Here is a 21,597-nt window from a genome sequence, read left to right on the forward strand (position 1 = left end):
TTCAACAAATTAATCAATGAAAAACTAATTTTCCAATAGTGCAAACAAATTGTTTGTAATAATCGATGAGTTCCAAAAAACCACGCAATATTTTGGAGGAAGAAGGACTTGGCCATTTTAACATCCTCACTACTGTCACCACCCCTTCCTTATAAATCAAATGACCTAAATATTCAATTTTTTATTGGCCAAAAGAACATTTTGATCATTTGACAACTAACTCATTTTGCTCTAATACTTCCAAGGTCAACTCCAAGTGTTTCAAGTGAGCCCCATATGATTGGCTACAAACCAATATGTCACCAAAGAATGTCAATACAAACTTCCTCAAAAACAACTTAAAAATAGCATTCATCAAGCTTTGAAAGGTAGAGGGCTGTTGAGTGTTGGAAATGCAGATATATTTAGTGATTTGGGGGTGAAACTGTAAGGAATTTAAGGTTTAATGTATGATTTATGATGTGAATTTTGCATGTTTCGTTATCTTCCGGAATCACAAGTTATGTGTGTTTTTCAGGTATTCAGGTGCAAAAGAATTGATTATTCGTGCTTGTATTGGTGTTCGGACATCCTAGATTTGTTTGAGTGCGGATAAATCAAGGTGAGAAGTAAAAGTGTGAAATTCCGACTTTGCACCGTGGCTCAATTAAACTGAGTCGTGACGTAAATGAGTCAGGGCGTAATTCAACTGAGCTGTGGCAGAAACGCGTTGAGGCGCAATTCAAACATGCCGGGGCACAATTAAACTGAGTCGCGGCGTAAATCGCGCAAAATGTAAAAATGTTGCATTTCCAACCCCAAATTCGACGACCAGTATTTACAAGTTTGCCATTTTGTCTAAAAACTATATATAGGCAGCTTTAGTCTGTTTTAGGGAGTTTTTAGGTGTGATATACACATTTAGGGAGAGAATACATTTGGGGCTTCTTGGAAAGGTGGAGATTGGAGAGTGGAGAGGAGAAGAGGTTCTCTTCCTCTCATCCTTCTTTGTTCTTCATGATTATGGTTCCAGGTGTTGTTGTTTCTTTTCCTTTATGTTGTATTTTGTTTTCTAGGAATTTGATGTAATCTAATTGAAGGCTTGTGTTTTATTGTTAATTTATTTGTTTGATCAATTCTATTATGTTCAAGATTCATTCATTGCATTTAATTCAATCTTTAGTTGATGTTAGGGCCTGATCGACCTTGATGTTTGTTGATTGATTGTATGAGACAAGATTGGTTATGGAATGATTGATTTGTAGCCCTACCCGAGTATAGATTGGTTATTGTCTTTAAGATCGTCTTGCGTTTAATGGGTTTTTGTTACTAGATTAGGCTATACGCCATTAGCTAGTTTAGTTGATGGAAACACTACGTTATTCCGAATGGCCGCGGTAACACCTTAGAAGCAATATACATCGTGCCTATCTTGATTAGCTCCGTGAATGGATGATTTGTGTCTATGTGAGTTGGTTCTTTCATTGTTTAAACTAGGCTATACACCACTAGCTAGTTTGAATGATGAAAATACTAGGTTGAACCTGATGATGTACGAACCCTAGAATGGAGTGGAGAGAATAGTAGTTTGATGATGAACACGTGGCCTGATAATTATGATAGAGTTGGAGCCCTAGGATTTTTTGTAAATAGTTAGATTTAGATTTACTTTAATGTCATTTTTATGTTTTCTTTATTTCAATTCTTGTTGTTTTCACAAGGCATAGTTACTATGATCACGAGAGCATCTGTAGTCTCTGTGCTATGCTACAATTGCGACTCGTGCACTTACGAATGATTAAACTGTGTATGTCTGTCAAGGGTGCATTAGTTAACCTGAATGGCATGACTAAAAATTCATAGTGAACCTCGTGAGTTCTAAAGGTTGTATTATGCACATCATGAGGATGAACTCTCATTTGATGGTAACTTGACCTTAAAGTCCAATTTTGAAAGAAAATTGTCTCATTCAACTCAACTAATAAGCATTGGTATCATACTTGATGGTAATGCTATTGAAGGCTCTATAGTCAACACAAATCCTCCAAGTATTATCCCTTTTTTTTTTTTTTTTTTTTTTTACCAATAACATATGTGAAGAAAAATGACTAACACTAGCTCTTACACTACCAACTTCAGACAATTCTTTAACCATTGATCTAGTTGGAAATTGCCAGAATAGATATGACCGTTTCTAGTCAGATCCACGACCATCTGGCCATTTTCGATCATTAATCTAGTAAAAAATGATCAAATCGGCGCATGGTCGACCAGATCGAATTGGTCGTGCATTGGGACAATGGCTGCCGATAGTTGGCAGTGGGTTGGGGTGGGTAGAGGTGTTTTGTTTGAAATTAAACTTTTATGTGGTTGGGGTGTTTTAGCAAAATCTCAAATGTAGGGGTAGAGTCGGCGGTGGACCATGCCGACCCATGGCACGATAAAGCATGACACGAAAAAAGTACGGCATAGCACGACCCATGATCATGTAGGCCGTGCCATGGACCTGCACTGCACGACATGAAAAAAATTAAAAAAATAGCCATTACCCCCTGCAAAGGTGGGTAACGACTATTTCACATTTTTTTTTTTAATTTTTTCCTATAAATACCCCCATTATTTCTCTTATTTTTTCAAACTCCAACTCCAGTCTTCATTCTCCTTTCTCTCTCAACTCTCAAGCTCTCACAATCTCTTTCAAATTCGCAATTATTTTTTCATCGAATTTATTTTAATTTTTAGTCAAATTTCAAAATGGATCCAAATTCAAATGAATTTAATCCTTTTGATTATTTTGATAATGAGTCACCACCACAACAACCAGAAAATCTATCACAATCACAATCGCCACCCCCAAAAAAGAAAAGAAAGCAAAAATCAACAATTTGGTAGCATTTTGCTCAAACAAAAGAAACAGTTTGTGGTAAAATCGTGCAACGCGTAGTGTGCAAATATTGTGGTTCTAGTTTGGCCAGTTCAAGTATGGGTGGCACTGGGCTTAGGAGGCATATAAATGAGCATTGCAAAAAAATGCACAACATTTGAAAGGGCAATGTTGTGATTTTCGCAAGTGTATGAAATCGTGCAAATAATAAAATGTAAGTATTTGGACATCGAACCCAAGGGAATTACTATTATCAATTACCAAAATAAACTATCCTATTACTATTTGTTTAATCCAAATTTTATCAAGAAAAATCTAAATTAGAATTAACAATTGAATTTAACTAAAAAAAAAAAAAAAAACTGAAAAGAAAACAACTAAATAAATCTTTGGTTTTAATGCAAGATAACTAGACCTATAATATAGATTTCACACCAACTCTTATTCATATGTATTGATAACTTATGCTAATTTCATTAAGCTCTTCCTACAAGTCAAACTCCCTAAATTTCCAATAATTTTCTCTCGAACAATTGTCAAATTAACTCCCAATTACTAACCTGAATTGTCTTTAATCAGATTTAAGCAATTGGAGATTATTACGCTCTATGGAGTTTATCAAAATCTCACAAGTCGTGGTAACTTATCTCTAGCATTCGCTCAACCTATAGTTTTACTACTGTAGACCAACTAAGTATCATCTCTTGATCTCAACCTAGTCCATTAATTCATTCAATTCTTGGGCTCTTAAGAATAAAAAACATTGGCATAATAATAAAACTTGGGAAGAAATCTTAATAAAAATCAACATAAATAAATCATCACTTAATCAAGAGATTGGGTTACATCTCAGCTGTAGAAAATAAAATTAGTTCATAGCAATTATGAAAGAAACAATCATCTTTATTAAAATAAGAAACATGAGTTCAAGAAAGAAATAAGAAGAACTTCTCTTTGATATGACTCCAAAAGCTTAAGAGAATCTGTTGTTTTTCTTCTCTAGCCATTGGTCCTCCTCTAATTCTCTCCAAAGAATCCCCTTAAATAATGCTAAAGACTTGTATTTATATCTAAAAACGGTTAGGGTTTTGTTTCCCCTTATTCTACTAAGGTTAGAACTCCTAAAACCCCAATTTCCTAATTAAACACGGAAACAAATTTTCTAGTTTTTGTGAGTGTGTCGTGGCATGGGTGGTTTTGGAATTTTGTTGTGTCATAGCATGGTTGGTTCTAGAATTTTGTTGTGCCATAGCATGGTGGCCAAAATCTTCTCTTCAATTCAAACCTTACATCATTTTTTAGCACTCAATAGATGGTGATTTTTTAGCTTGTTAACGTTGAATCTAGCCAAGTTCTAAACATATGAAATGTAGCCCTTCGAATCATATTTCCAATGGTCCATAAATCATCTTCATCCGAGTTCTACATCTCTAGTTATCATTGAAATAATCTTCTCTTTAACTTCAAAACTATAACTTCTCTAATTCGTGATCCGTTTGTTCCACATCATCACTTATTCCATCTCCATCATTTTTCTTCATCTTAATGTCATCTTTAAGCATTGGTGACCTCACTAAAAATATACTTGTGATCTCATAAAAGACATTTGTGAAATAATTAAGCCAAATCACTCAATTGAAACCTAATTTCTCACAAATAATCCCCATAAACCATCAAGTAAATGTGTGTTTTGAAGCTCTTATCAGGCAACAACAAATTTCATTTACAAGGGCACCTACATCGATATGTGATTCAACTGATAGTCAATCAAATACTATAATGGGCAAGATTTCTAGCTTCACATGTAGTCAAAAAACCATGAAAGACTATATGGTCAGACACATTGTCGCAACCGATCAACCGTTTTCATATGGTGATGATCTAATTTTAAAATGGTATATGCAAAGAAGTGTACAACCTGTTTTTAGGAGAGTTCTTAGAAATACTTTAAAAGCTGGTATTTTTAGAATATACAATGAAATAAAAATAAATATTAAAAATATAATTAGTAAATTTAATGGAGTTATTTCGTTTACTTCTGATTTATAGACGGCCACTAATCAAGATTTAGAGTATATTTGTGCAACAAGTCATTTTATTAATTTAGATTGGCAACTAGAAAAAAAAAATTCTTATATTTCGTGTATTAAAATATCCACATACTGGCGTAACTATTTATGAAGAATTAGTTAAAAAATTTAGTGGATATGAAATAAATGAAAAAAAAATTTCTATCACATTTGATAATGCATCATCAAATGAGTTATTGATTTTTTGTCAAAACAATTAAATCCACCTTATGAAGGTCAATTTATTTCATATTAGATGTGTTGTCACACAATAAATTTAATTGTACAAGATGGATTAAAATCAATTGAAAATGAAATATCTTTAATTATGCATACAATTACATTTATTTCATCATCTCCTTCACGTTTACAACAATAACATTGTTTGTATAAGCAAATGGGGTTAGAAAAGAAAAAAATGAAAACTAATGTTAGGACTCATTGGAACTCCACATATTTAATGTTAAAATCTTGTGAATCATATGAAAATGCTATTACACAATTCTTTAATACAAAACAATATGATCTTCAATGACTAAAAATCATTGGAAACTTGGTTTTTCCCTAATGAATATTTTAGAACCTTTAAATAATGCTAATAAACAATGTTATAGTATTTATTATCCTACAACTTATTTAGTCTTATATAATATAATGAATATTAGTTTTATTTTTAAAGAATATAGAGATCATGCAGTTTTTGGAGATATTGCAAAAACAAAAAACAAAAAAAAAAAAAGGGAAAAACAATTTAGAAAATATTGGGAAAAAATGCCTCTATTGTTTGCTTTAGCCACTGTAATGGATCTTAGGATAAAATCATTAAGAATAAATAATCTGATAGAAGAAATTTAAGCAAATCTAGAGACCCCTTTAAAAATTTCTTTGGATAATGTTAGAACTTTATTACTTCAAATGTATTCAAATTATGAAGTCAAATGTGGAAACACGACAAATATACAATCACCATCAAAGTCAAGTTCCTTTAGAGGTAAAGAGTGTATTTGATCTATCATCACTAAAGGTAAACGACCGATAGATGCAAGCTCTTCATATAGTGAAATTACAAAATATTTAACCATGGATTATTTGGTTGAAATTTTGATTCAAATTCATCAATTTGATATTCTTCGATGGTAAAAAGTACATAAAAATACTTATCTTGTACTTTCTGCTGTTGCACATGATTTACTAACACCTCCAATTTTTACTATAATATCAGAATTAGCTTTTAGTGCAATTAGATGTGTATTGGACAAGAGAAGATTAAGTTTACATCCAAGTTTTGTTAAAAACCTTATGTGTATGAAAGATTAGGTGGTGCCATATTTCAAACTATAAAATCTTGTTGTTGAAAATATATTTGAAGATTTTAAGAATTTATAAATTAATGAAAATGAAGATGTATGATAATTCTTGATCCTAATTTCTAAGTTTGTATTTATAATTTATAACTTATAAGTAATAAAAAATGTTGAAATTCAATTAATATTTCGATGTCTTATTATTGTATTATATTTCATAGTGATTATATATTTTTTAATTACTACAAATACAAAATATCACTAAATATAAATATAAACTATTTTTATAATAATTATTAATAATAAATCAAAATTATCATAATTTATAAATATTAAAAAAAATTACAAAGCATGTGGGCCGGCCTACAGCACGACCCATGGCACGACATGATATATAGTGGGTCGTGTCGTGGGTCTTTAGATTTGGTGGGCTGGTACGACACGACAAGACATAAATTTTTTTGGGCCTTGGCATGACCCATAATACGACAGGTCTTAAATTTTTTGGCACGGCACGGGCCACCACCAACTCTATATAACGTGTTAAAAGAAATGGTTCAAAAAAATAATATTATATTAATATTTAAAAAGAAAGACGATTAAGTAATCTATATAACATACCTACTAATTTATTTCTCAAACCAAATATATTAATATATCATAACTAGTTATTCTAATCTAATTAAATATTTTTCTCCAAATATTTTTAATGATGTTTAAGATAACCTATTTTTCAATTAACGTACTTCCCCAGCATACTGTATAAAACATTTTCTCCACGAAATGCAGCCTTTGGTAAACACCGACAATTTGTGGTTTGTACACACTTATCCCTAAACTCTAAAGCAAACAAAGGACAAAAAGGGCAAAACCAGAGTTTCTGACTTGTACGGTTGTACCGACGCTCTCTTCTCGTTGATTTTGATGATTATATTCGGTAAAATTCTTTTCCATCAGTTATCTTAAGTTTTTTATTTGTTGGGTTTATCGAAAATTGATGAGATGATGATGATGGGTTTTGGTTCTTCTTCTTCTTCCTCATCGTCTAATTTATCTGCTTTAGCTCAACCTTTTACAGTTGATCGTTCTGTATCAAAACCCCTTGTGGATTTGACTGAACCGCCTTTGAATTGGCTTAATACTCACTCTTTACCTTTTGATTCCTCCATCAAAACTAGTAATTTTGTTGAAGCCAAGCCTTATTATCCTTCTTATATTTCACCACCCACGTATGATGACTACACTCAATCCTTGACTGGCTTGTGGGATGGATCAAACGGTTGGAATTATCCCAAAAACGATATCAACGTCTCTGATTTACCCGTTTACAAGGATCATATGGATACAGGTTGTCTCTTTTACTAGTACTTTCTTTTCTTGTTTTGATATTTATACATTTTTTTTAGTTGTATTTAATTGTGTGATTAGAGATTTCTGTAAGAAGATTAGCTTCTGAATTGTTAAAATGTTTCCCACGTATTGAGTAAAACTCGCCCTTATAAACGATTTTGTAATGGAAGTGTGTAGTTTAGTGATTTAGCCTCAATTGGGTTGCTATAATCCACCTTGCTATGGAAACCGATGTTTTGGATTGCCATAATCCAAATGCTTTCTAAACCAGTTGCTAGCGTAACCATGTCCACTTGTGACCCATTAAGCCTTTAGGTGACTTTGAGCTTAGCAATGTGGGAGTCAATTGCGTCACTATAATCTACCAGGCTTTTGAAAATGACAAACATGGTAGTCTTTTTACCTCGCTTCGTCATTAGGTGACTTTGCAAATCTCTGCACACGTCCGTCTGCAAGGAGGGTCTGCTTGTGTGGTGTTTGCTCTTATACCAATTGTTACTCGCACATTAGGTAGAGCTCATCCTTTAAAATTGGGTATATGAGGAGTGCTTATACGTCCAATTATCAAGCCATAGCTAGTGATGCAGGGCTCAATTGGGTTAGTACAGAAAATGGGTATTTTTCTTTTTTTGCTTTTGTCTCCATTTCTTAAGTTTTATGGTCTTGTGTGATTACATTTTCTAGAACCAGATTAGCTTTTGATAGTAAAAATAGGTATTTTCATTTTTCATTTTTTCTTTAATATATGCAGCAGCTCATTCGCCCAAGGTCCTAAACACATGCGAAGAGAAATCTCAGATGCTTGGCTTTGAAAAACACCTGGGGTCTTGTAACATTGAAGGGTTTGATTATAAATCTTTCTCAGGGCAAAATACTGAGTTCATGCCTGTTGAGTATTCAAGAAAATCATTTGTTGGATCCACTTCAGTATTTCCTGAAAGCTATTCTCTGGCATCTTATGAGAAAGGTATTAGTCCAAATGATGTTACATCAGTCAGGAAGTCTTCCCCTGGGCTTGTCATTGGAGCACCAAATACAACTGCCTTTAACAATGTGGGAATTAGCGGCCTTGCACACAGTATAGACTTCGCTGCGAATAGTAATTTATCAGATGGCAAAGTTCCCGTTGATTCTAGTAAAGTCAGCTTCAACCTGGAAGGGGATCATCATAGTTTTTTGGAATTATCCCCAGAAAAGAAAGAAAAGCTCTTGAGCAACATAAGTGTGACTAAGGATCCCTTCAGGACCAATTCTATTCGACAGGTTGCTCATATTAGTTCAGGTGGTAATGATACCTTGAATTGTTTTGAGAATTCTTTTGATAGTTTAGATCATTATAACCATGCCGTGGATTCACCCTGCTGGAAAGGAGTTCCAGTTTCTCATTATTCTGCACTTGAAGCTTCTGGGCCTGTCCCTCCACAGCTTACAAAGACAATAGAAGCATGCAGTGGCTCCAATCTTATTGGGCCAACCAATAATGCTGTAAAATTCTGCTCTCAGAAACCAAGTGAATTTCCACTGTACCAGGGATATGGGTGCCTGGAAAATGATTTAGCACCTTCTCCAGAAAGGATTTCTGTTGCTAATATGTTAATTCGGGAACTTGGATCACATGATGATGTGAAAGAAGGATACTACCAATCAAGCTATGGCCATGGGTTTCAGCTTTCTGATGACATCGAAAAATCAAGAAAAGAATATGTTCTCTCGAAGAACTCAATGTATGGGTTAAACTTCAAGCCTTTCCATTCCACACAACAAAGTGTTGAGGAAGGTAAACCGACTTCTGAAAGAAAGTGTGAATCAGGCACTGGTGTTGAAGATGTTGGGATGACTACTAGTGATTCCTCAGAAGGTTGTTCATCACATGTGCCATTCCATGCTACAGAGCATGTCTTGAGTTCGCCTCCTGCTGTAGAAGCTGCTCCCTTTGAGCTTACCAAAATGTATGGTAAACAACTAGCTCCCAAGATTTGTGTCCAGACATTGATTAGTACAATGCATAACCTATCAGAATTGCTTCTATCTCATTGTTCAAATGAAGCATGTGAATTGAAGAAGCAAGAACTTTCTGCCCTGAAGAATGTGGTCAACAACCTTGATAAATGTATATTAAAGAATTTGGGAACGGTGGTCCCATTGCAAGAATCATTGTTTCCGGATATAACTTCCCAATTTCTCGGGGGGTTGCCCAAGCTTCATGAGGTATGTTGTCCATGCTAAAGTTTTAATACACATCAAAATCACTTCTCTGATATATTGGAAAAAATATACATGGTGCGGGTTGCAAATTCAGTGGATGGTTTCTGCTTCTTTTGTTATTTATCTGGTAAAAGAAAAGAACGTAATTGACACACACAGGAACTGCAGCATAGATAGACATAGATAAATCATGCACACTATGCTGAATTCTTTAGAAAGCATTAAATATTCCAGTTAGAAGTCCTATTTGCACAAAAGAACAGCATCATTCCTCTGTAAGGATTTCTTGGAAAATTGGGAAATGGTCCAACCTTTTATATTTTGAATAAAGACCTCTATGCTCCTTTTGTTTTTTATTTTTGTAATTGTACAGTCCGGTAATTGTGATGCTTTAGAATCCCTGTAAGACTTTGTTTGTAAATTAAGTCACCAAGGTTTTTCCTAATCCCTTGGAGCAAAGATTTATTTGCAATAGGAAAGCTTCTACTTTCCTGCAGACTGCATCATTGCATAAACACCTTGAAATATAATGAAACAGAATAAAAATGATAACACCCTTTCAAAATAGTTAGAAACCAGATAGATATCAGAGATCTGAAAGTTCCATTTTGTCAGGCTGAATGGGCAAAAACACTGAGTGTGATTGCGTGTCTTGTAGCTCTTTCCTTGGACAAATTTATGTAGGGTACTCTTTTGCATCCTATTTATAGTTGTTCTCAGGAATTTGTGAAACCCTACATTACCCATTCTAGAATTAATAAATCTTGCTATTATGTAAGCATGTGCATATAGACATTATGATGCTTTTTGGTGTGTGTTCTGTGATTCTCAATAATACTATTTGGTATTTTTCCATAGATTTCTCATATGCCTTAATAATTCTTAAACATAGATGTGTTCGTCCCAGATCAAGTAAAGAATTTGAAAGTGAGTTTGTATTCATTCTATCATGATGTTGGTTGTAATTTTCCTTATGATGGTTCCAATGTTCCGAAAACGGTTCCAATGTTCCGCAAAACTGGACCGGACCGGCCAGTTGGACTGGTCCAACCATTGGCCGGCCTCTTTTCCTATCCAAGATTTCAATTTCACTGTTCATTCAAATCCCTAGTTTAATTGCCGGCGAGTGAGGGGCTACCAAGTGCCGGAGTTATAGGGCTTTTGTAAAGTGGAGGCTGGTGGTTCAAGGGGTAGTGCTGGATTGAATTTTTGACGCCGGAATAAGCCGAAATTTGGCCGGAAAAATCAACCCAATTGCGACGGTGTTTGCAAGTCATGGCCGGCGAATGGAGGGCTACCAAGTTCTTGGGTTAGAGGGGTTTTGTAGAGTGGAGGACGGTGGTTCAGGTGTTGGTGTCGGATTGAATCTTGGCTTCCGGAATTTGGCCGGAAACGTCAAAACTCAAACGCATCGCAGGGTTGTATTTGCTATATTTTAAACCTGTAGGGACCGGAAGCAGTTTTCAGGGGTGTGTTTGTAAGAATTTAAACTTTTTGGACCACCAGTTTAACTGGTCAAACCGTGAACGGGGACCTCGGTTCAGTTTTCAGAGCATTGGATGGTTCAACACAATTGGTGGTTCATTTTCTATAAGGTCAAGCTTTTAGGATTAGTGGTAGTGCAAAAATAGTTGTCTTTGACCTAGTGCTGTTGTGTTCAAATCTATAAAAATCCTCCAGTTTATTAATAAGTGTTCAATATTTAGAAAGATGGATGTGTGTTTTGGATGAGGTGACGAACCTAATGATTAGTTTTGTTTATGCAAGCGACTAGTTAAGATACTATTGTTCCTTTTCTACATGGTTAAGGTTTTTGATAAGTGGTAGTTTAACAATCCTAAGCTGAATGATGTTTCCTTCAGGGAGTGACTCTGAGTAGATCTCAGGTGACCAAGGAAGCAGCTGTTACTGATCTGAATCGGCCTGATTATCAGTGTGGCCAGGAGGAAAGGAAGCACTTTACTCCTGATAAGTTAGATGAAAATTTTTGGGATTTTGCTTCTTTGAGAGGTGATGTAGATAGAGAGAAAGATGATAAGGTTACCCAGGTAATTTATTTACTTTCTTTAGTTCTTCATGTCTTACAAACAATCATTCTTGATCATTATTTTAAATACAAGGAAAAGTGATTATGAAAATAGAAATATTTTTGGGGGAGATTTTCATAAAATACCCCTAAGGTTTAGCTAGTACTCAAACTAGTGGCACTTTTACAAGAAATCATAAAAAAACTACCCTTAAACCTCAGCATCGTGTATGTCTGTTAAATTAAAATTTGAAGTTTATATAAACTTACTAATTTACCCTCACTTATTTTTATAAAATATGTCAGATTAAATGACTAAAGTATCCTTGGACATTTAGTTTCTTTTGATGAAGTTAGGGTTTGAGGGTAGTTTTTGATGATTTCTTGCAAAAATACCATGAGTTTGAGTATTAGCTAAAGCTCAGGATAGAATCTGAAAATCTCCCATATATTTGGTGTCATTCAACATCATTTTTTTGGAAGTGATTTGCTGCTTTTTGATTCAAAATATAAGAAAATTACATCCAGTAGCTGTTTTCCGAGTATTCTCCAATTTTGTATGGAAATGGAACAAAACTTTTAAGTTTCTTTCACAATTATTGGAAAAATTATTATTAAAACAATAGTTGAAGTTTGTTTTTTTTTTAATATATTACATTTTTAACATCTGGGTCAAATTGAAATTGATGAAAAGAACAAACTATATAAAGAGTAATTAAAGAATGAACACAACCTAATTAAAGTTAATAAATTTTGTTTGGTTAGTCAAACGTTGTGAAAAAAATCATGTGAAGCTTTAATTCCTGAATCTTCAAAATCTCAAATCAATTTCCATTTGTATTTAATCACATTTTCAAATCAAATTTGTTAAACAATATCAAACTGGGCATTAATTTCTTTGTCATGGTTCATGATGGCAGGCAATAAAGAAGGTTCTTAGTGAGAATTTTTTTGAAGAGGATCGAACACAGCCACAAATACTCTTATATAAGAATCTGTGGCTGGAGGCTGAAGCAGCATTGTGTTCTGTCAATTATAGGGCTCGCTTTAATCGAATGAAAATTGAGATGGAGAAGTGCAAGTCGCTTAAAGCTAAAGGTAAAAGTTTTAATTGAAAACTCTTTTCTTTCCCACCTTATTTAATCTGTCAACTTTTGTATTTAATATTGGGTTCTCTTGCTTCAGATTTGTCTGAAAATACTACAGTTGCTTCAGATTTATCAAAAGATAATGCAGAGGTGGAGAAATTATCATGGTCCTCCTTTTCTCCTGATACAAAAACGGCTGAAGAATTGAAACCTGAGGTTTATGATTCAATTCGAGATGTTTCTGCTCCTGCAGTTCTGATTGTAACCAAAGGCGATCATCCTGATGATGTCATGGCCAGATTTAATATTCTGAAACGCAAAGTGAACAGTGCAAACTATACAAGTACTAAAGATGCACCGAAGCTATCAAGCTCTGAAGTTTCTCATGATCTGAATGAGTTTGACAGAATGGCATCTGCAGCTAAGGATGATCAAACCCCAGACACGTCATCCTGGGATTTGCCTGTCTCGAGCCCGAATAGTCTTCGTGATGATGTCAAGGCTTCCGTCATGGCTAGATTCCAGATCCTCAAAAACCGTGTTGATAATGCAGTTTGTACAAATATAGACGGTGAACTCCAACAAGCTTTCAATCTTGGATTTGCGGAAGTGAAAAAGCATGGGCCAGCAGAGGATGAAGTTTTGGACGGGAATATGGAACCTGTCTTGCAGAATAACTTTTCTAACTATATCGAAGACAAGTTAACAATGAAGGAGTTCCATCTACGTATTAAGGATGATCCTGTGATCCACGTTCACAGGACAGACAGGTTAGGAAATCAACTTCCTGGTGCTTCTTATGATAGTTCATCATCAGACTGGGAACATGTGTTGAAGGAGGAGTTGCCAGCGCAGAATTGTTGAAGCCTGCAGTGGACATTGGTTACTGTTTCAAGGGTTAAGCTCCTCTCAGAAGTTGTAAAATGGATCTTAAACTTTGTTTGAATCTACTGAACTCTGTCCCTTCTGCATACTAGTTCAGGTTATGACTATCTGTTGTGGTAACCAAACAGAAACAGTGTTTGGTCTTATGAAGAACAAGTATATTACCTTAAATAGACAATTAAACATATAATTGGAGCAATATGATAATAAGAATTCACAAAAAGTGAAATAACTAGTTAGAGCAAAAGAAGATAAAATTTATCATATTGAGAAGTATGAAAATAAAAATCGTAATTGGGCATCATTAAAATCTTTTGAATCACTTATATTGAAACAAGAGCTACAAGGATCAATACCCCTTCACATAATACACATGAAAATATAATGATTTTCTAACCCATGGCCACCCCTAATAACAAAACTACTAAGTTTTGGATTAGAATGTTCAAAATGCAGATAATTATCTACTTAATAAATTCTATAATGTGAATGTTGAAAGCAGAGCAAACAACTTGGAAGCCTGAATCCTTAGCCAAGGCCTTGAATTCTTGTTCAGTCCTCTCTTTTCCACCTGGATTAATAGCCAACATTATGCAATCAACGTGAATAGTGAGCTTTGATGAAAGATTTGGATCTGGCATTACTGGAAGAATAGATTCACAAACAATCACTTTCCCATTATCTGGAAGCGCTTTGTAACAGTTCTTCAAGAATTTCAAGTAGTGTTCATCGCTCCAGTCATGGCATATCCACTGCAATTAAGATGAAACACTATGTTCACGTTTAAACTCTATCTTTTTCTTAAAATTAAGAGGTATTATTATTTGGAGGATACTTATTTTATAACTAGAAGAAAGTTTACTCAAATGACGCTTTTAAAATATGTCTCTAAAAGAGTTATTATCAATTAGGGCATAAACTTTTTAGAAATTTTTAACGGGAGAACAAAAGTTGCTAATTCTTCAGTTAAGGGACATTTTAATGGTGATTGACGGTTAACTTTAACGAAAAATGATAAAAAGACTTAGATATCCTTGATTTTTTAACTAAAAAAAAAAACAAAAAAAAACCTAAAAAGGACCAAAAAATATTTATTTTTAGAAAATGAAAGAAAAAAAATTAAAAATTAAAAGAAAAGTTAAGAAAAATGAAAAAACATTTTAAATTAACTTTCTAGGGCTAAGATGTAGTTCAATTTATGATTATGTTTTGATGGATTAATATTAAACTTTGTTAGACAATTCTTTTGTAAGTTTTTATTATTGTTCTTATTACCCTCAATTCTTTTGGTATCAAGAGTTGATTGATCTAATGAACTAGATTGAGATTGAAAGATAAAATATAGTTAACCTAAATAATAAACACCATAGGTTGAATGAATGATAGAGATGCTAGACATGACTTATGAGACTTGTATTGAATTCCAAATGGCTTAATAAACCGTTAAGACCTAAATTCAATTTAGAGATATCTTGAATTGGTAATTGAGAGTTAATTCGATAATTGTTCGAGAGAAAAAATTGGAATATGAGGAAATTTGGTCTTTCGTGAAGGCTTAACAATGATAGCATGATTTGTCAAGATATAAGAGTAAATTGGTATGAAGTATATGCAACTTCTAGGCTTTGCCATATTGTTTTACTACTTGCTTCCTTTTCGATTTGTTTTTCATTATTTCTTTGTTCTGTTTAAAAAATTGTTATTTTTAGTTTTCTCATTCAACAAATTTCAATTAATCAGACAGTAATATAAATAATTAATTTTGGTAATTAATAAATAGTAATTCTCTAGGGTTTGATATCCGTATTTTCATACTATATTACTAGAACAAATTCGTTCGCTTTCAAAAAGTCCTAACAGGAGGTTGTCGGTTGACTCAAACATTATTTAAAAAGTGTGGTCATAAGTCCAAGAAAAAGGATGTAACGATCCACCATTAGACCTAACTTAATAATGGACCTTTCTTTTTTCATAATCCATTTTGCTGTAACTTTTTATTATTTTTGTTAATTTAACAAAATACAAAAAGACCACCAACAATTCTTTCTCTTTTTTGGTCAATAAGTACAAATCAATTTGGTGTTAGAAGTGTAATTTAATTTACATTGATAGTTTAATAATATCTCTATAATTATTTTTAAATTATGTAATTTGATTTCCAAACTGTGATTTTGAAAAAGAAAATAGTCAATTGATCTTATAACTATGGTTTTTATCATCCACTCCTGAGATATAAAAGAAGATTCAAAATGCCTCCAAGATTTTTGAGATGTTGGTCATAAAAACTTGGAAACTATTAAGGATTTTTTTTTTCAAATTTATACTAAAAGTCATGGGAGATTAGAAATTAATCAATGAACTAAAGTTAGAAAAACCTGATAAGTTTTTTTACAATCTGATTAATTAGCATCAAACTATGGAAACATCTATGATACCACAACCAAGGGCAGAGCTATGTTCGGGCTTAGGGTGGCCAAGCCCCCAATATTTCTTACAATTTATTTAGAAATTTATACTTTATCCTTAAAAATTCACTTTTTCAATTTGGACACCGTCAGTTTTAGAGCATAATATTTTAATTGCTTAACTGTGGCCCCCTCATTCATTTAACATTATTAGATTTTGGCCGCAAAATAATTTTCCCGTCTCCACCCTTGACCAAAATACAACTACCTCACCAACCCAATTAATCAATAATTCAATCATGTTAATTTAAAAATAAGGAGAAAGAACAGGATCAAAAGTGACATTAATTTTTTCAATTGTGGTATGATTGATATGAAAGTTTGATAATATTCTATATTTTTTTGGTCTTTCTAACATAGTCTTAGCAGTACCACTCAAATTAAGGAGGTAAAAAAAAACCCAACTTGGGCGTTTATTTAAAAAAGAAAAGAAAAGAAAACAATGGGCCTGGCCTGAGCAAGCCCAGCCCGGGCCTGGAGTCTTTTACGTCCCTATCTCAAATTGTTATGCTTTTTTAAAATGAGTAAAAGACATATTCCCACCCAAGGTTTGACTAATCTATTTGCCCACCCCTGGTTTCATAAATTGCAATTCCCACACTTAAATTAACACCGTTACTTTTCTCTTAGAGTAACCCCCACATCTCAAATTTCTCTCAAATAACCCCCAGAGAAGATCCCGGCCAAGCTAAAAATCCGGCTTGATTTTGACACCATTGGACCTCCTCGACACCACTATTAGCATACCCTTATCCTCCTCACCAAAACCCCTAACTTTTCCATCCAATTGCACCTTGGTAAGGTGCCGGAATTTGGCTGGAAAGGGGCGACAAAACGCGAAAACCTAAGGGAGAGGCAGAGATGATCGGTGGGCGATTGCCGTCGGCGATGTTGGGGGTTTTGGTGGGGGGAAGCCGGTGATGCTATTGGTGGTCTTGGGGGTAGTTTTTGGTGCTAGGACTTGCCAGAATTTAGATGAAATGCCGATTGACAATAAAAACGACGAACGACGATTAGGGGGTTCAATCAACCGGGGAGGTTAGAGGTTTTGATGTGGGGGTTGAGGGGATTGTAATTGTAGTGTTGGGAGGGGTCGATTATGTAAAAAACATGCCGAAATGGCCTGAAATCACAAGTGGGGTGAATTTGAGACGTGAAGGGTTATTTTAAAATTTTTCTGTGGGGTGAATTTGAGAGATGAAGGGTTATTTTGAAATTTTTATCTTTGAAATAACCATTTTACCCTTTTAACTGTTAGATTAAATAATTTTCTATTAATTTAAGGACGGAAATCTACAATTTATGAAACCAGGGGTGGGAACTTACAGATTCACCAAACCTTGGGTGGGAAAATGTCGTTTACTCTTTTAAAATTTTGGATGTTAATAACTTAATAATGAATCATGCCAAACTTGGAAATCTATTTATTTTCATACAAGCAACAAAAATTACATTTTTCTTTTATTGATTTATGCGGGAAGAAATACATATAGTGGGGGTAAACCACTTTCCAAACACCATACAATATAGAAGTCAAAAGCACTATGCACACAAGCAAAAGTTTCAAACCCTCTTAATAAATTCCATAATGTGAGTGTTGAAAGCAGAGCAAACCACTTGGAATTCTTGGAAGCCTGAATCTTTAGCCAAGGCCTTGAATTCTTGTTCAGTCCTTTCTTTTCCGCCTGGATTATGAGCCAACATTATACAATCAACGTGAATAGGGACCTTTGATGAAAGACTTGGATCTGGCATTTCTGGAAGAATGTATTCACACACAATCACTTTCCCATTGTCTGGAAGCGCTTTGTAGCAGTTCTTCAAGAATTTCAAGCAGTGTTCATCGCTCCAGTCATGACATATCCACTGCAATTAAGATGAAACATTATGTTACATGCCAGCCTAATTCATCTACTTCTGCCTATTTTGATATGAACTGACTGTTTTATTGTACCAAACCCGCGTGTTTAAAATAAAAAAATCAGGATAAAAAACAAACAATTACATAAAAATAATAAATTAAGATGAAATCTGATCCTTACCATTTTTTTTTTCTTTCTCAAAATTAACAAGTAAAGATAAAACTCACCTTCATGAAAATAGCATCTCCTTTTGGAACACTAACAAACATGTCTCCACCAACATGCTCGATACCAGGTAAAGATGGAGCATCGTCAATGACATGAGGCAAATCAAAGTTAATGCCTTTAATTGAAGGGTATTTGGAGATAATCATGTTAAGTGTGGCTCCAATTCCACCACCAACATCAACCAATGAATTGAGACCCTCAAAGCCTTTGTAAGTCTCAAGAATTTTCTTCATGGTGATGGTTGAATGAGAAGACATTCCATTGTTAAAGATCCTGTTGAATCTTGGATCTGTTCCATGATACTCAAAAGCGGTCATTCCATAGGCTTTGTTAAATGGAATTCCACCATCAAGCACTGCATCTTTCAAGTAATACCTAGAAATAAAATACATTTTGCAAAATTCTAGTAAGTAATGAGTTTGTAAAATGAAAAATGCTAGTAAAATTTTTTAAATTATTTTTATATCTGATTCCATCCATTTAGTTTTTTCCTATTTTATATTATATTAAATTTATCCCGTATAAAGTTGGCTTAATTCATGAATTTGTCATTATATCAAATAATAGATGAAAGAATGAAAAATAAGAATACAATAATGGAAGAATAGTAGTGTGGTAGGTAGTGGGCTCTCAACAAAGCTACAGCAAGGTGGCTGCAGTCCTACCAATCATCCAGTGAAGAAGAAGTTTACTGTTGCTCTATGGAAAGAAAGGATGTGCCTAAACTATAGAGGATTTTATTGGTTTGGTGGTCGACAAAGCTACACAAGCTAACGCTCAATAATAATATTATAATAAATCTTGAACTAACTCACTCACTCCATAACAAAAGAGAAGTTATATATATAAGACACGTTTCCTTTTTCAAGTAATTAATCAAACATCTTCTTCATGTTTTGATTTAAATCACCCAAAGTTCTACCGTAGGAAAGGTGGGTTGTTTTCTTCACCCAATGAGGTTAAACATTTTTTTTTTTTTTTTTTTTTTTTGGATCTCAAATTTAATTAGTTTTAAAAGAAAATTATACAAAAACACACATGATTACATATGGAAACCAAATTACTTACATACTTGAAAGAGGAAATCTACTATATCAAATATTTTAATATGATATTTATGAAAAAATTATATATAGACACACATGATTAAATATGTTAACAAAATTAAGTAACCTTAATTATTGATGTCTCAATTATATGCAAGTTTTTTTTTATTTTTTTTTTCAACATTTTCGGAATAAAACAAAAATTAATAACAAGTCTTGAACTAAACAGAATACAATAGAATAAATGTCTGAAATAAAAATATTAGTTACACTTAAACTCAAATTTAAAACTAAAATCCTAAATCTAAACTTTAGTACTTCAATATCATGGGATTTAAATGTAAAATAAAAACACAATTAATGATGAACATGATATTTAATTAATATAAATAAATGAATAAAGACAAATTAAAGAAGAAGAAGAAATGGAATGAAATAAATGAAGGCAAACTCACCAGCTCTCCATCAAAATTTTATCTTGATTCATGAGAGAAAGATCACCAAGACTGACGCCATCCTCATTTCTGATTAGAAATTTACAGACTTTACCAAGACCATAAAGCCTCTCAACTTTTCCATCAGGAAGATTACGCAGAGAGCAAGTAAGAAATGAGTAGCTAGTGAGGAGGCGTAAAATGCGATCAAGCATGGTGGGGGCATCTGGGTTCTTCGTGGGGAGCTGCGAAGCGATGTCCTTTGGAGAAACAAAAGCTCCAGGGCCAGCTTTTGCAATGATCTCCAAGAGGTCAAGTTCAATGGCAGCTTTGAGAACCATGGGCAAAACTGAAGCACTGGTTAGTTGCATGGCAAAGAGGTTGGCTTCTTCTTCATCAGAGACTTGGATTGGAGTGATCTGAGTTTCACCGGTGGAACCCATTGGTGTTGTGAAATGGTAGAAAATGGTTAAGACTTGAAGAAAATGGAAAAGCGTTTTTGAGAGATGTTGGGACAACTGGACAAGAGGGTGGTATATATGATGGGTTTTGGTTCACCAAACATTAGTGTTGGTCCCATTTACAAGTGCCCACCACCAAATTTTGGCCCCACCCATTTACTCTCTTTCTCATGCTCATGTTTTCGTGACATCATCTTTTCTTGGGGTTTTATTACCCACCCGGGAGAGTCATTCATTTCCTCTTTGATTTTTAAGTTTGAAATATATTTAAATTATGTATGATACTATGAAATACAAACAGTTAAGTTCATTTAATAGAAACAATTTAGTTCAATTAAGTAAAATTTTTCAAAAAAAAAAAAAAAGTTTATAATATTTTTGAGTGCGTTTGGTTTATTATTTTGGATAAGATTTTGGGAATAATATTAGATAGTTGAGTAGGGTTATGATTACGAGAATATGATTTGAAGAATACGTGTTTGGTAGAGTATTTTGACCTTGATATTTGTGTTGAATATGTGATTGATATATTTTTTATAAATGATTTATTAATATAATATTTTGGTGCATTTTGTTAAAATAATGTATTATTATGTATATATAACTTATCAATTTACATTTTAATAATATAAAACATTTTATTGGTAATTTTGTCACCAGTAAATATTAAAAAACAAAAACCCATATTAATTTCAAGTACTAATCCAACTGTTTAAAAACATCACATTAATACATATATGACAAAAGTATTAATTATCAACCTTTACAATCATTCTTACACGTATACTCCATTAACAACTACGACATGGTCTACTGTGCTGTCCACAGTGCATTCATTATGTTATCCCGTACAGTCGTCATGTTGTCTATAATACCTTGTTGCGGTTGACTCGGTCCTTCTCCATTTCGGCCATATTCTGCCCCGTTTTGACGATCATAATATACTTGCTCATTACCCGTACTATTATTCGTTTGTTCGAAGATATAGTCGTCCATATTGTACATTCTGATAAAATTATGAAGTACACAACATGCCATAACAATCTTCCCTTGTTTATCCAACGGGTAATTGTTCATTCCATTCAGAATACGGAACCATCTTTTCAAAACACCAAAGGTTCTCTCAACAACATTGTGGAGTGAAGCATGTCTGTAGTTAAACAACTCTTGTGGCCCCCTTCAGTTATGGCGGTGATCAGAAATATGATAAGCCACTCGCCTATGAGGGGCGAGGAACCCATCTCTTTTTGGATAACCCGCATCAACCAAATAGTATTTCCCTGTAATAATATCAGACATTTTATTTGAATT

General features: G+C 33.7%; 2 protein-coding genes across 6 annotated transcripts; one reads left to right on the forward strand and one right to left on the reverse strand.

The window, feature by feature from the left end:
* The first annotated feature begins 7,044 nt into the window (after positions 1-7,044).
* On the forward strand, positions 7,045-13,876 carry LOC116125621. 5 transcript variants are annotated; one of them, XM_031411321.1, is made up of 6 exons: positions 7,045-7,173; positions 7,300-7,584; positions 8,338-9,794; positions 11,654-11,839; positions 12,738-12,915; positions 13,003-13,876. In XM_031411321.1, exons 1-6 carry the CDS (start codon positions 7,161-7,163, stop codon positions 13,767-13,769), a joined length of 2,886 nt encoding a protein of 961 aa, XP_031267181.1. In that variant the 5' UTR covers positions 7,045-7,160; the 3' UTR covers positions 13,770-13,876. The 5 variants fall into 5 exon arrangements, with proteins under 5 accessions (XP_031267181.1, XP_031267183.1, XP_031267179.1 ...); XM_031411323.1 differs by lacking the exon at positions 7,300-7,584 and having other exon boundaries at positions 7,070-7,173; positions 8,341-9,794; XM_031411319.1 differs by lacking the exon at positions 7,045-7,173 and having other exon boundaries at positions 7,180-7,584.
* Positions 13,877-17,678: 3,802 nt separating this feature from the next.
* On the reverse strand, positions 17,679-20,279 carry LOC116125659 (caffeic acid 3-O-methyltransferase). The gene is made up of 3 exons (XM_031411382.1): positions 19,847-20,279; positions 18,345-18,720; positions 17,679-18,121 (listed from the first exon to the last, which is right to left on the reverse strand). The coding sequence occupies exons 1-3, from the start codon at positions 20,266-20,268 to the stop codon at positions 17,819-17,821; spliced, it is 1,101 nt and encodes a 366-aa protein (XP_031267242.1). The 5' UTR covers positions 20,269-20,279; the 3' UTR covers positions 17,679-17,818.
* Positions 20,280-21,597: the final 1,318 nt, after the last annotated feature.

The sequence above is a fragment of the Pistacia vera genome, unplaced genomic scaffold, assembly GCF_008641045.1.
Source record: "Pistacia vera cultivar Batoury unplaced genomic scaffold, PisVer_v2 Contig169, whole genome shotgun sequence".
In the NCBI taxonomy this organism is placed as follows: Eukaryota; Viridiplantae; Streptophyta; class Magnoliopsida; order Sapindales; family Anacardiaceae; genus Pistacia; species Pistacia vera.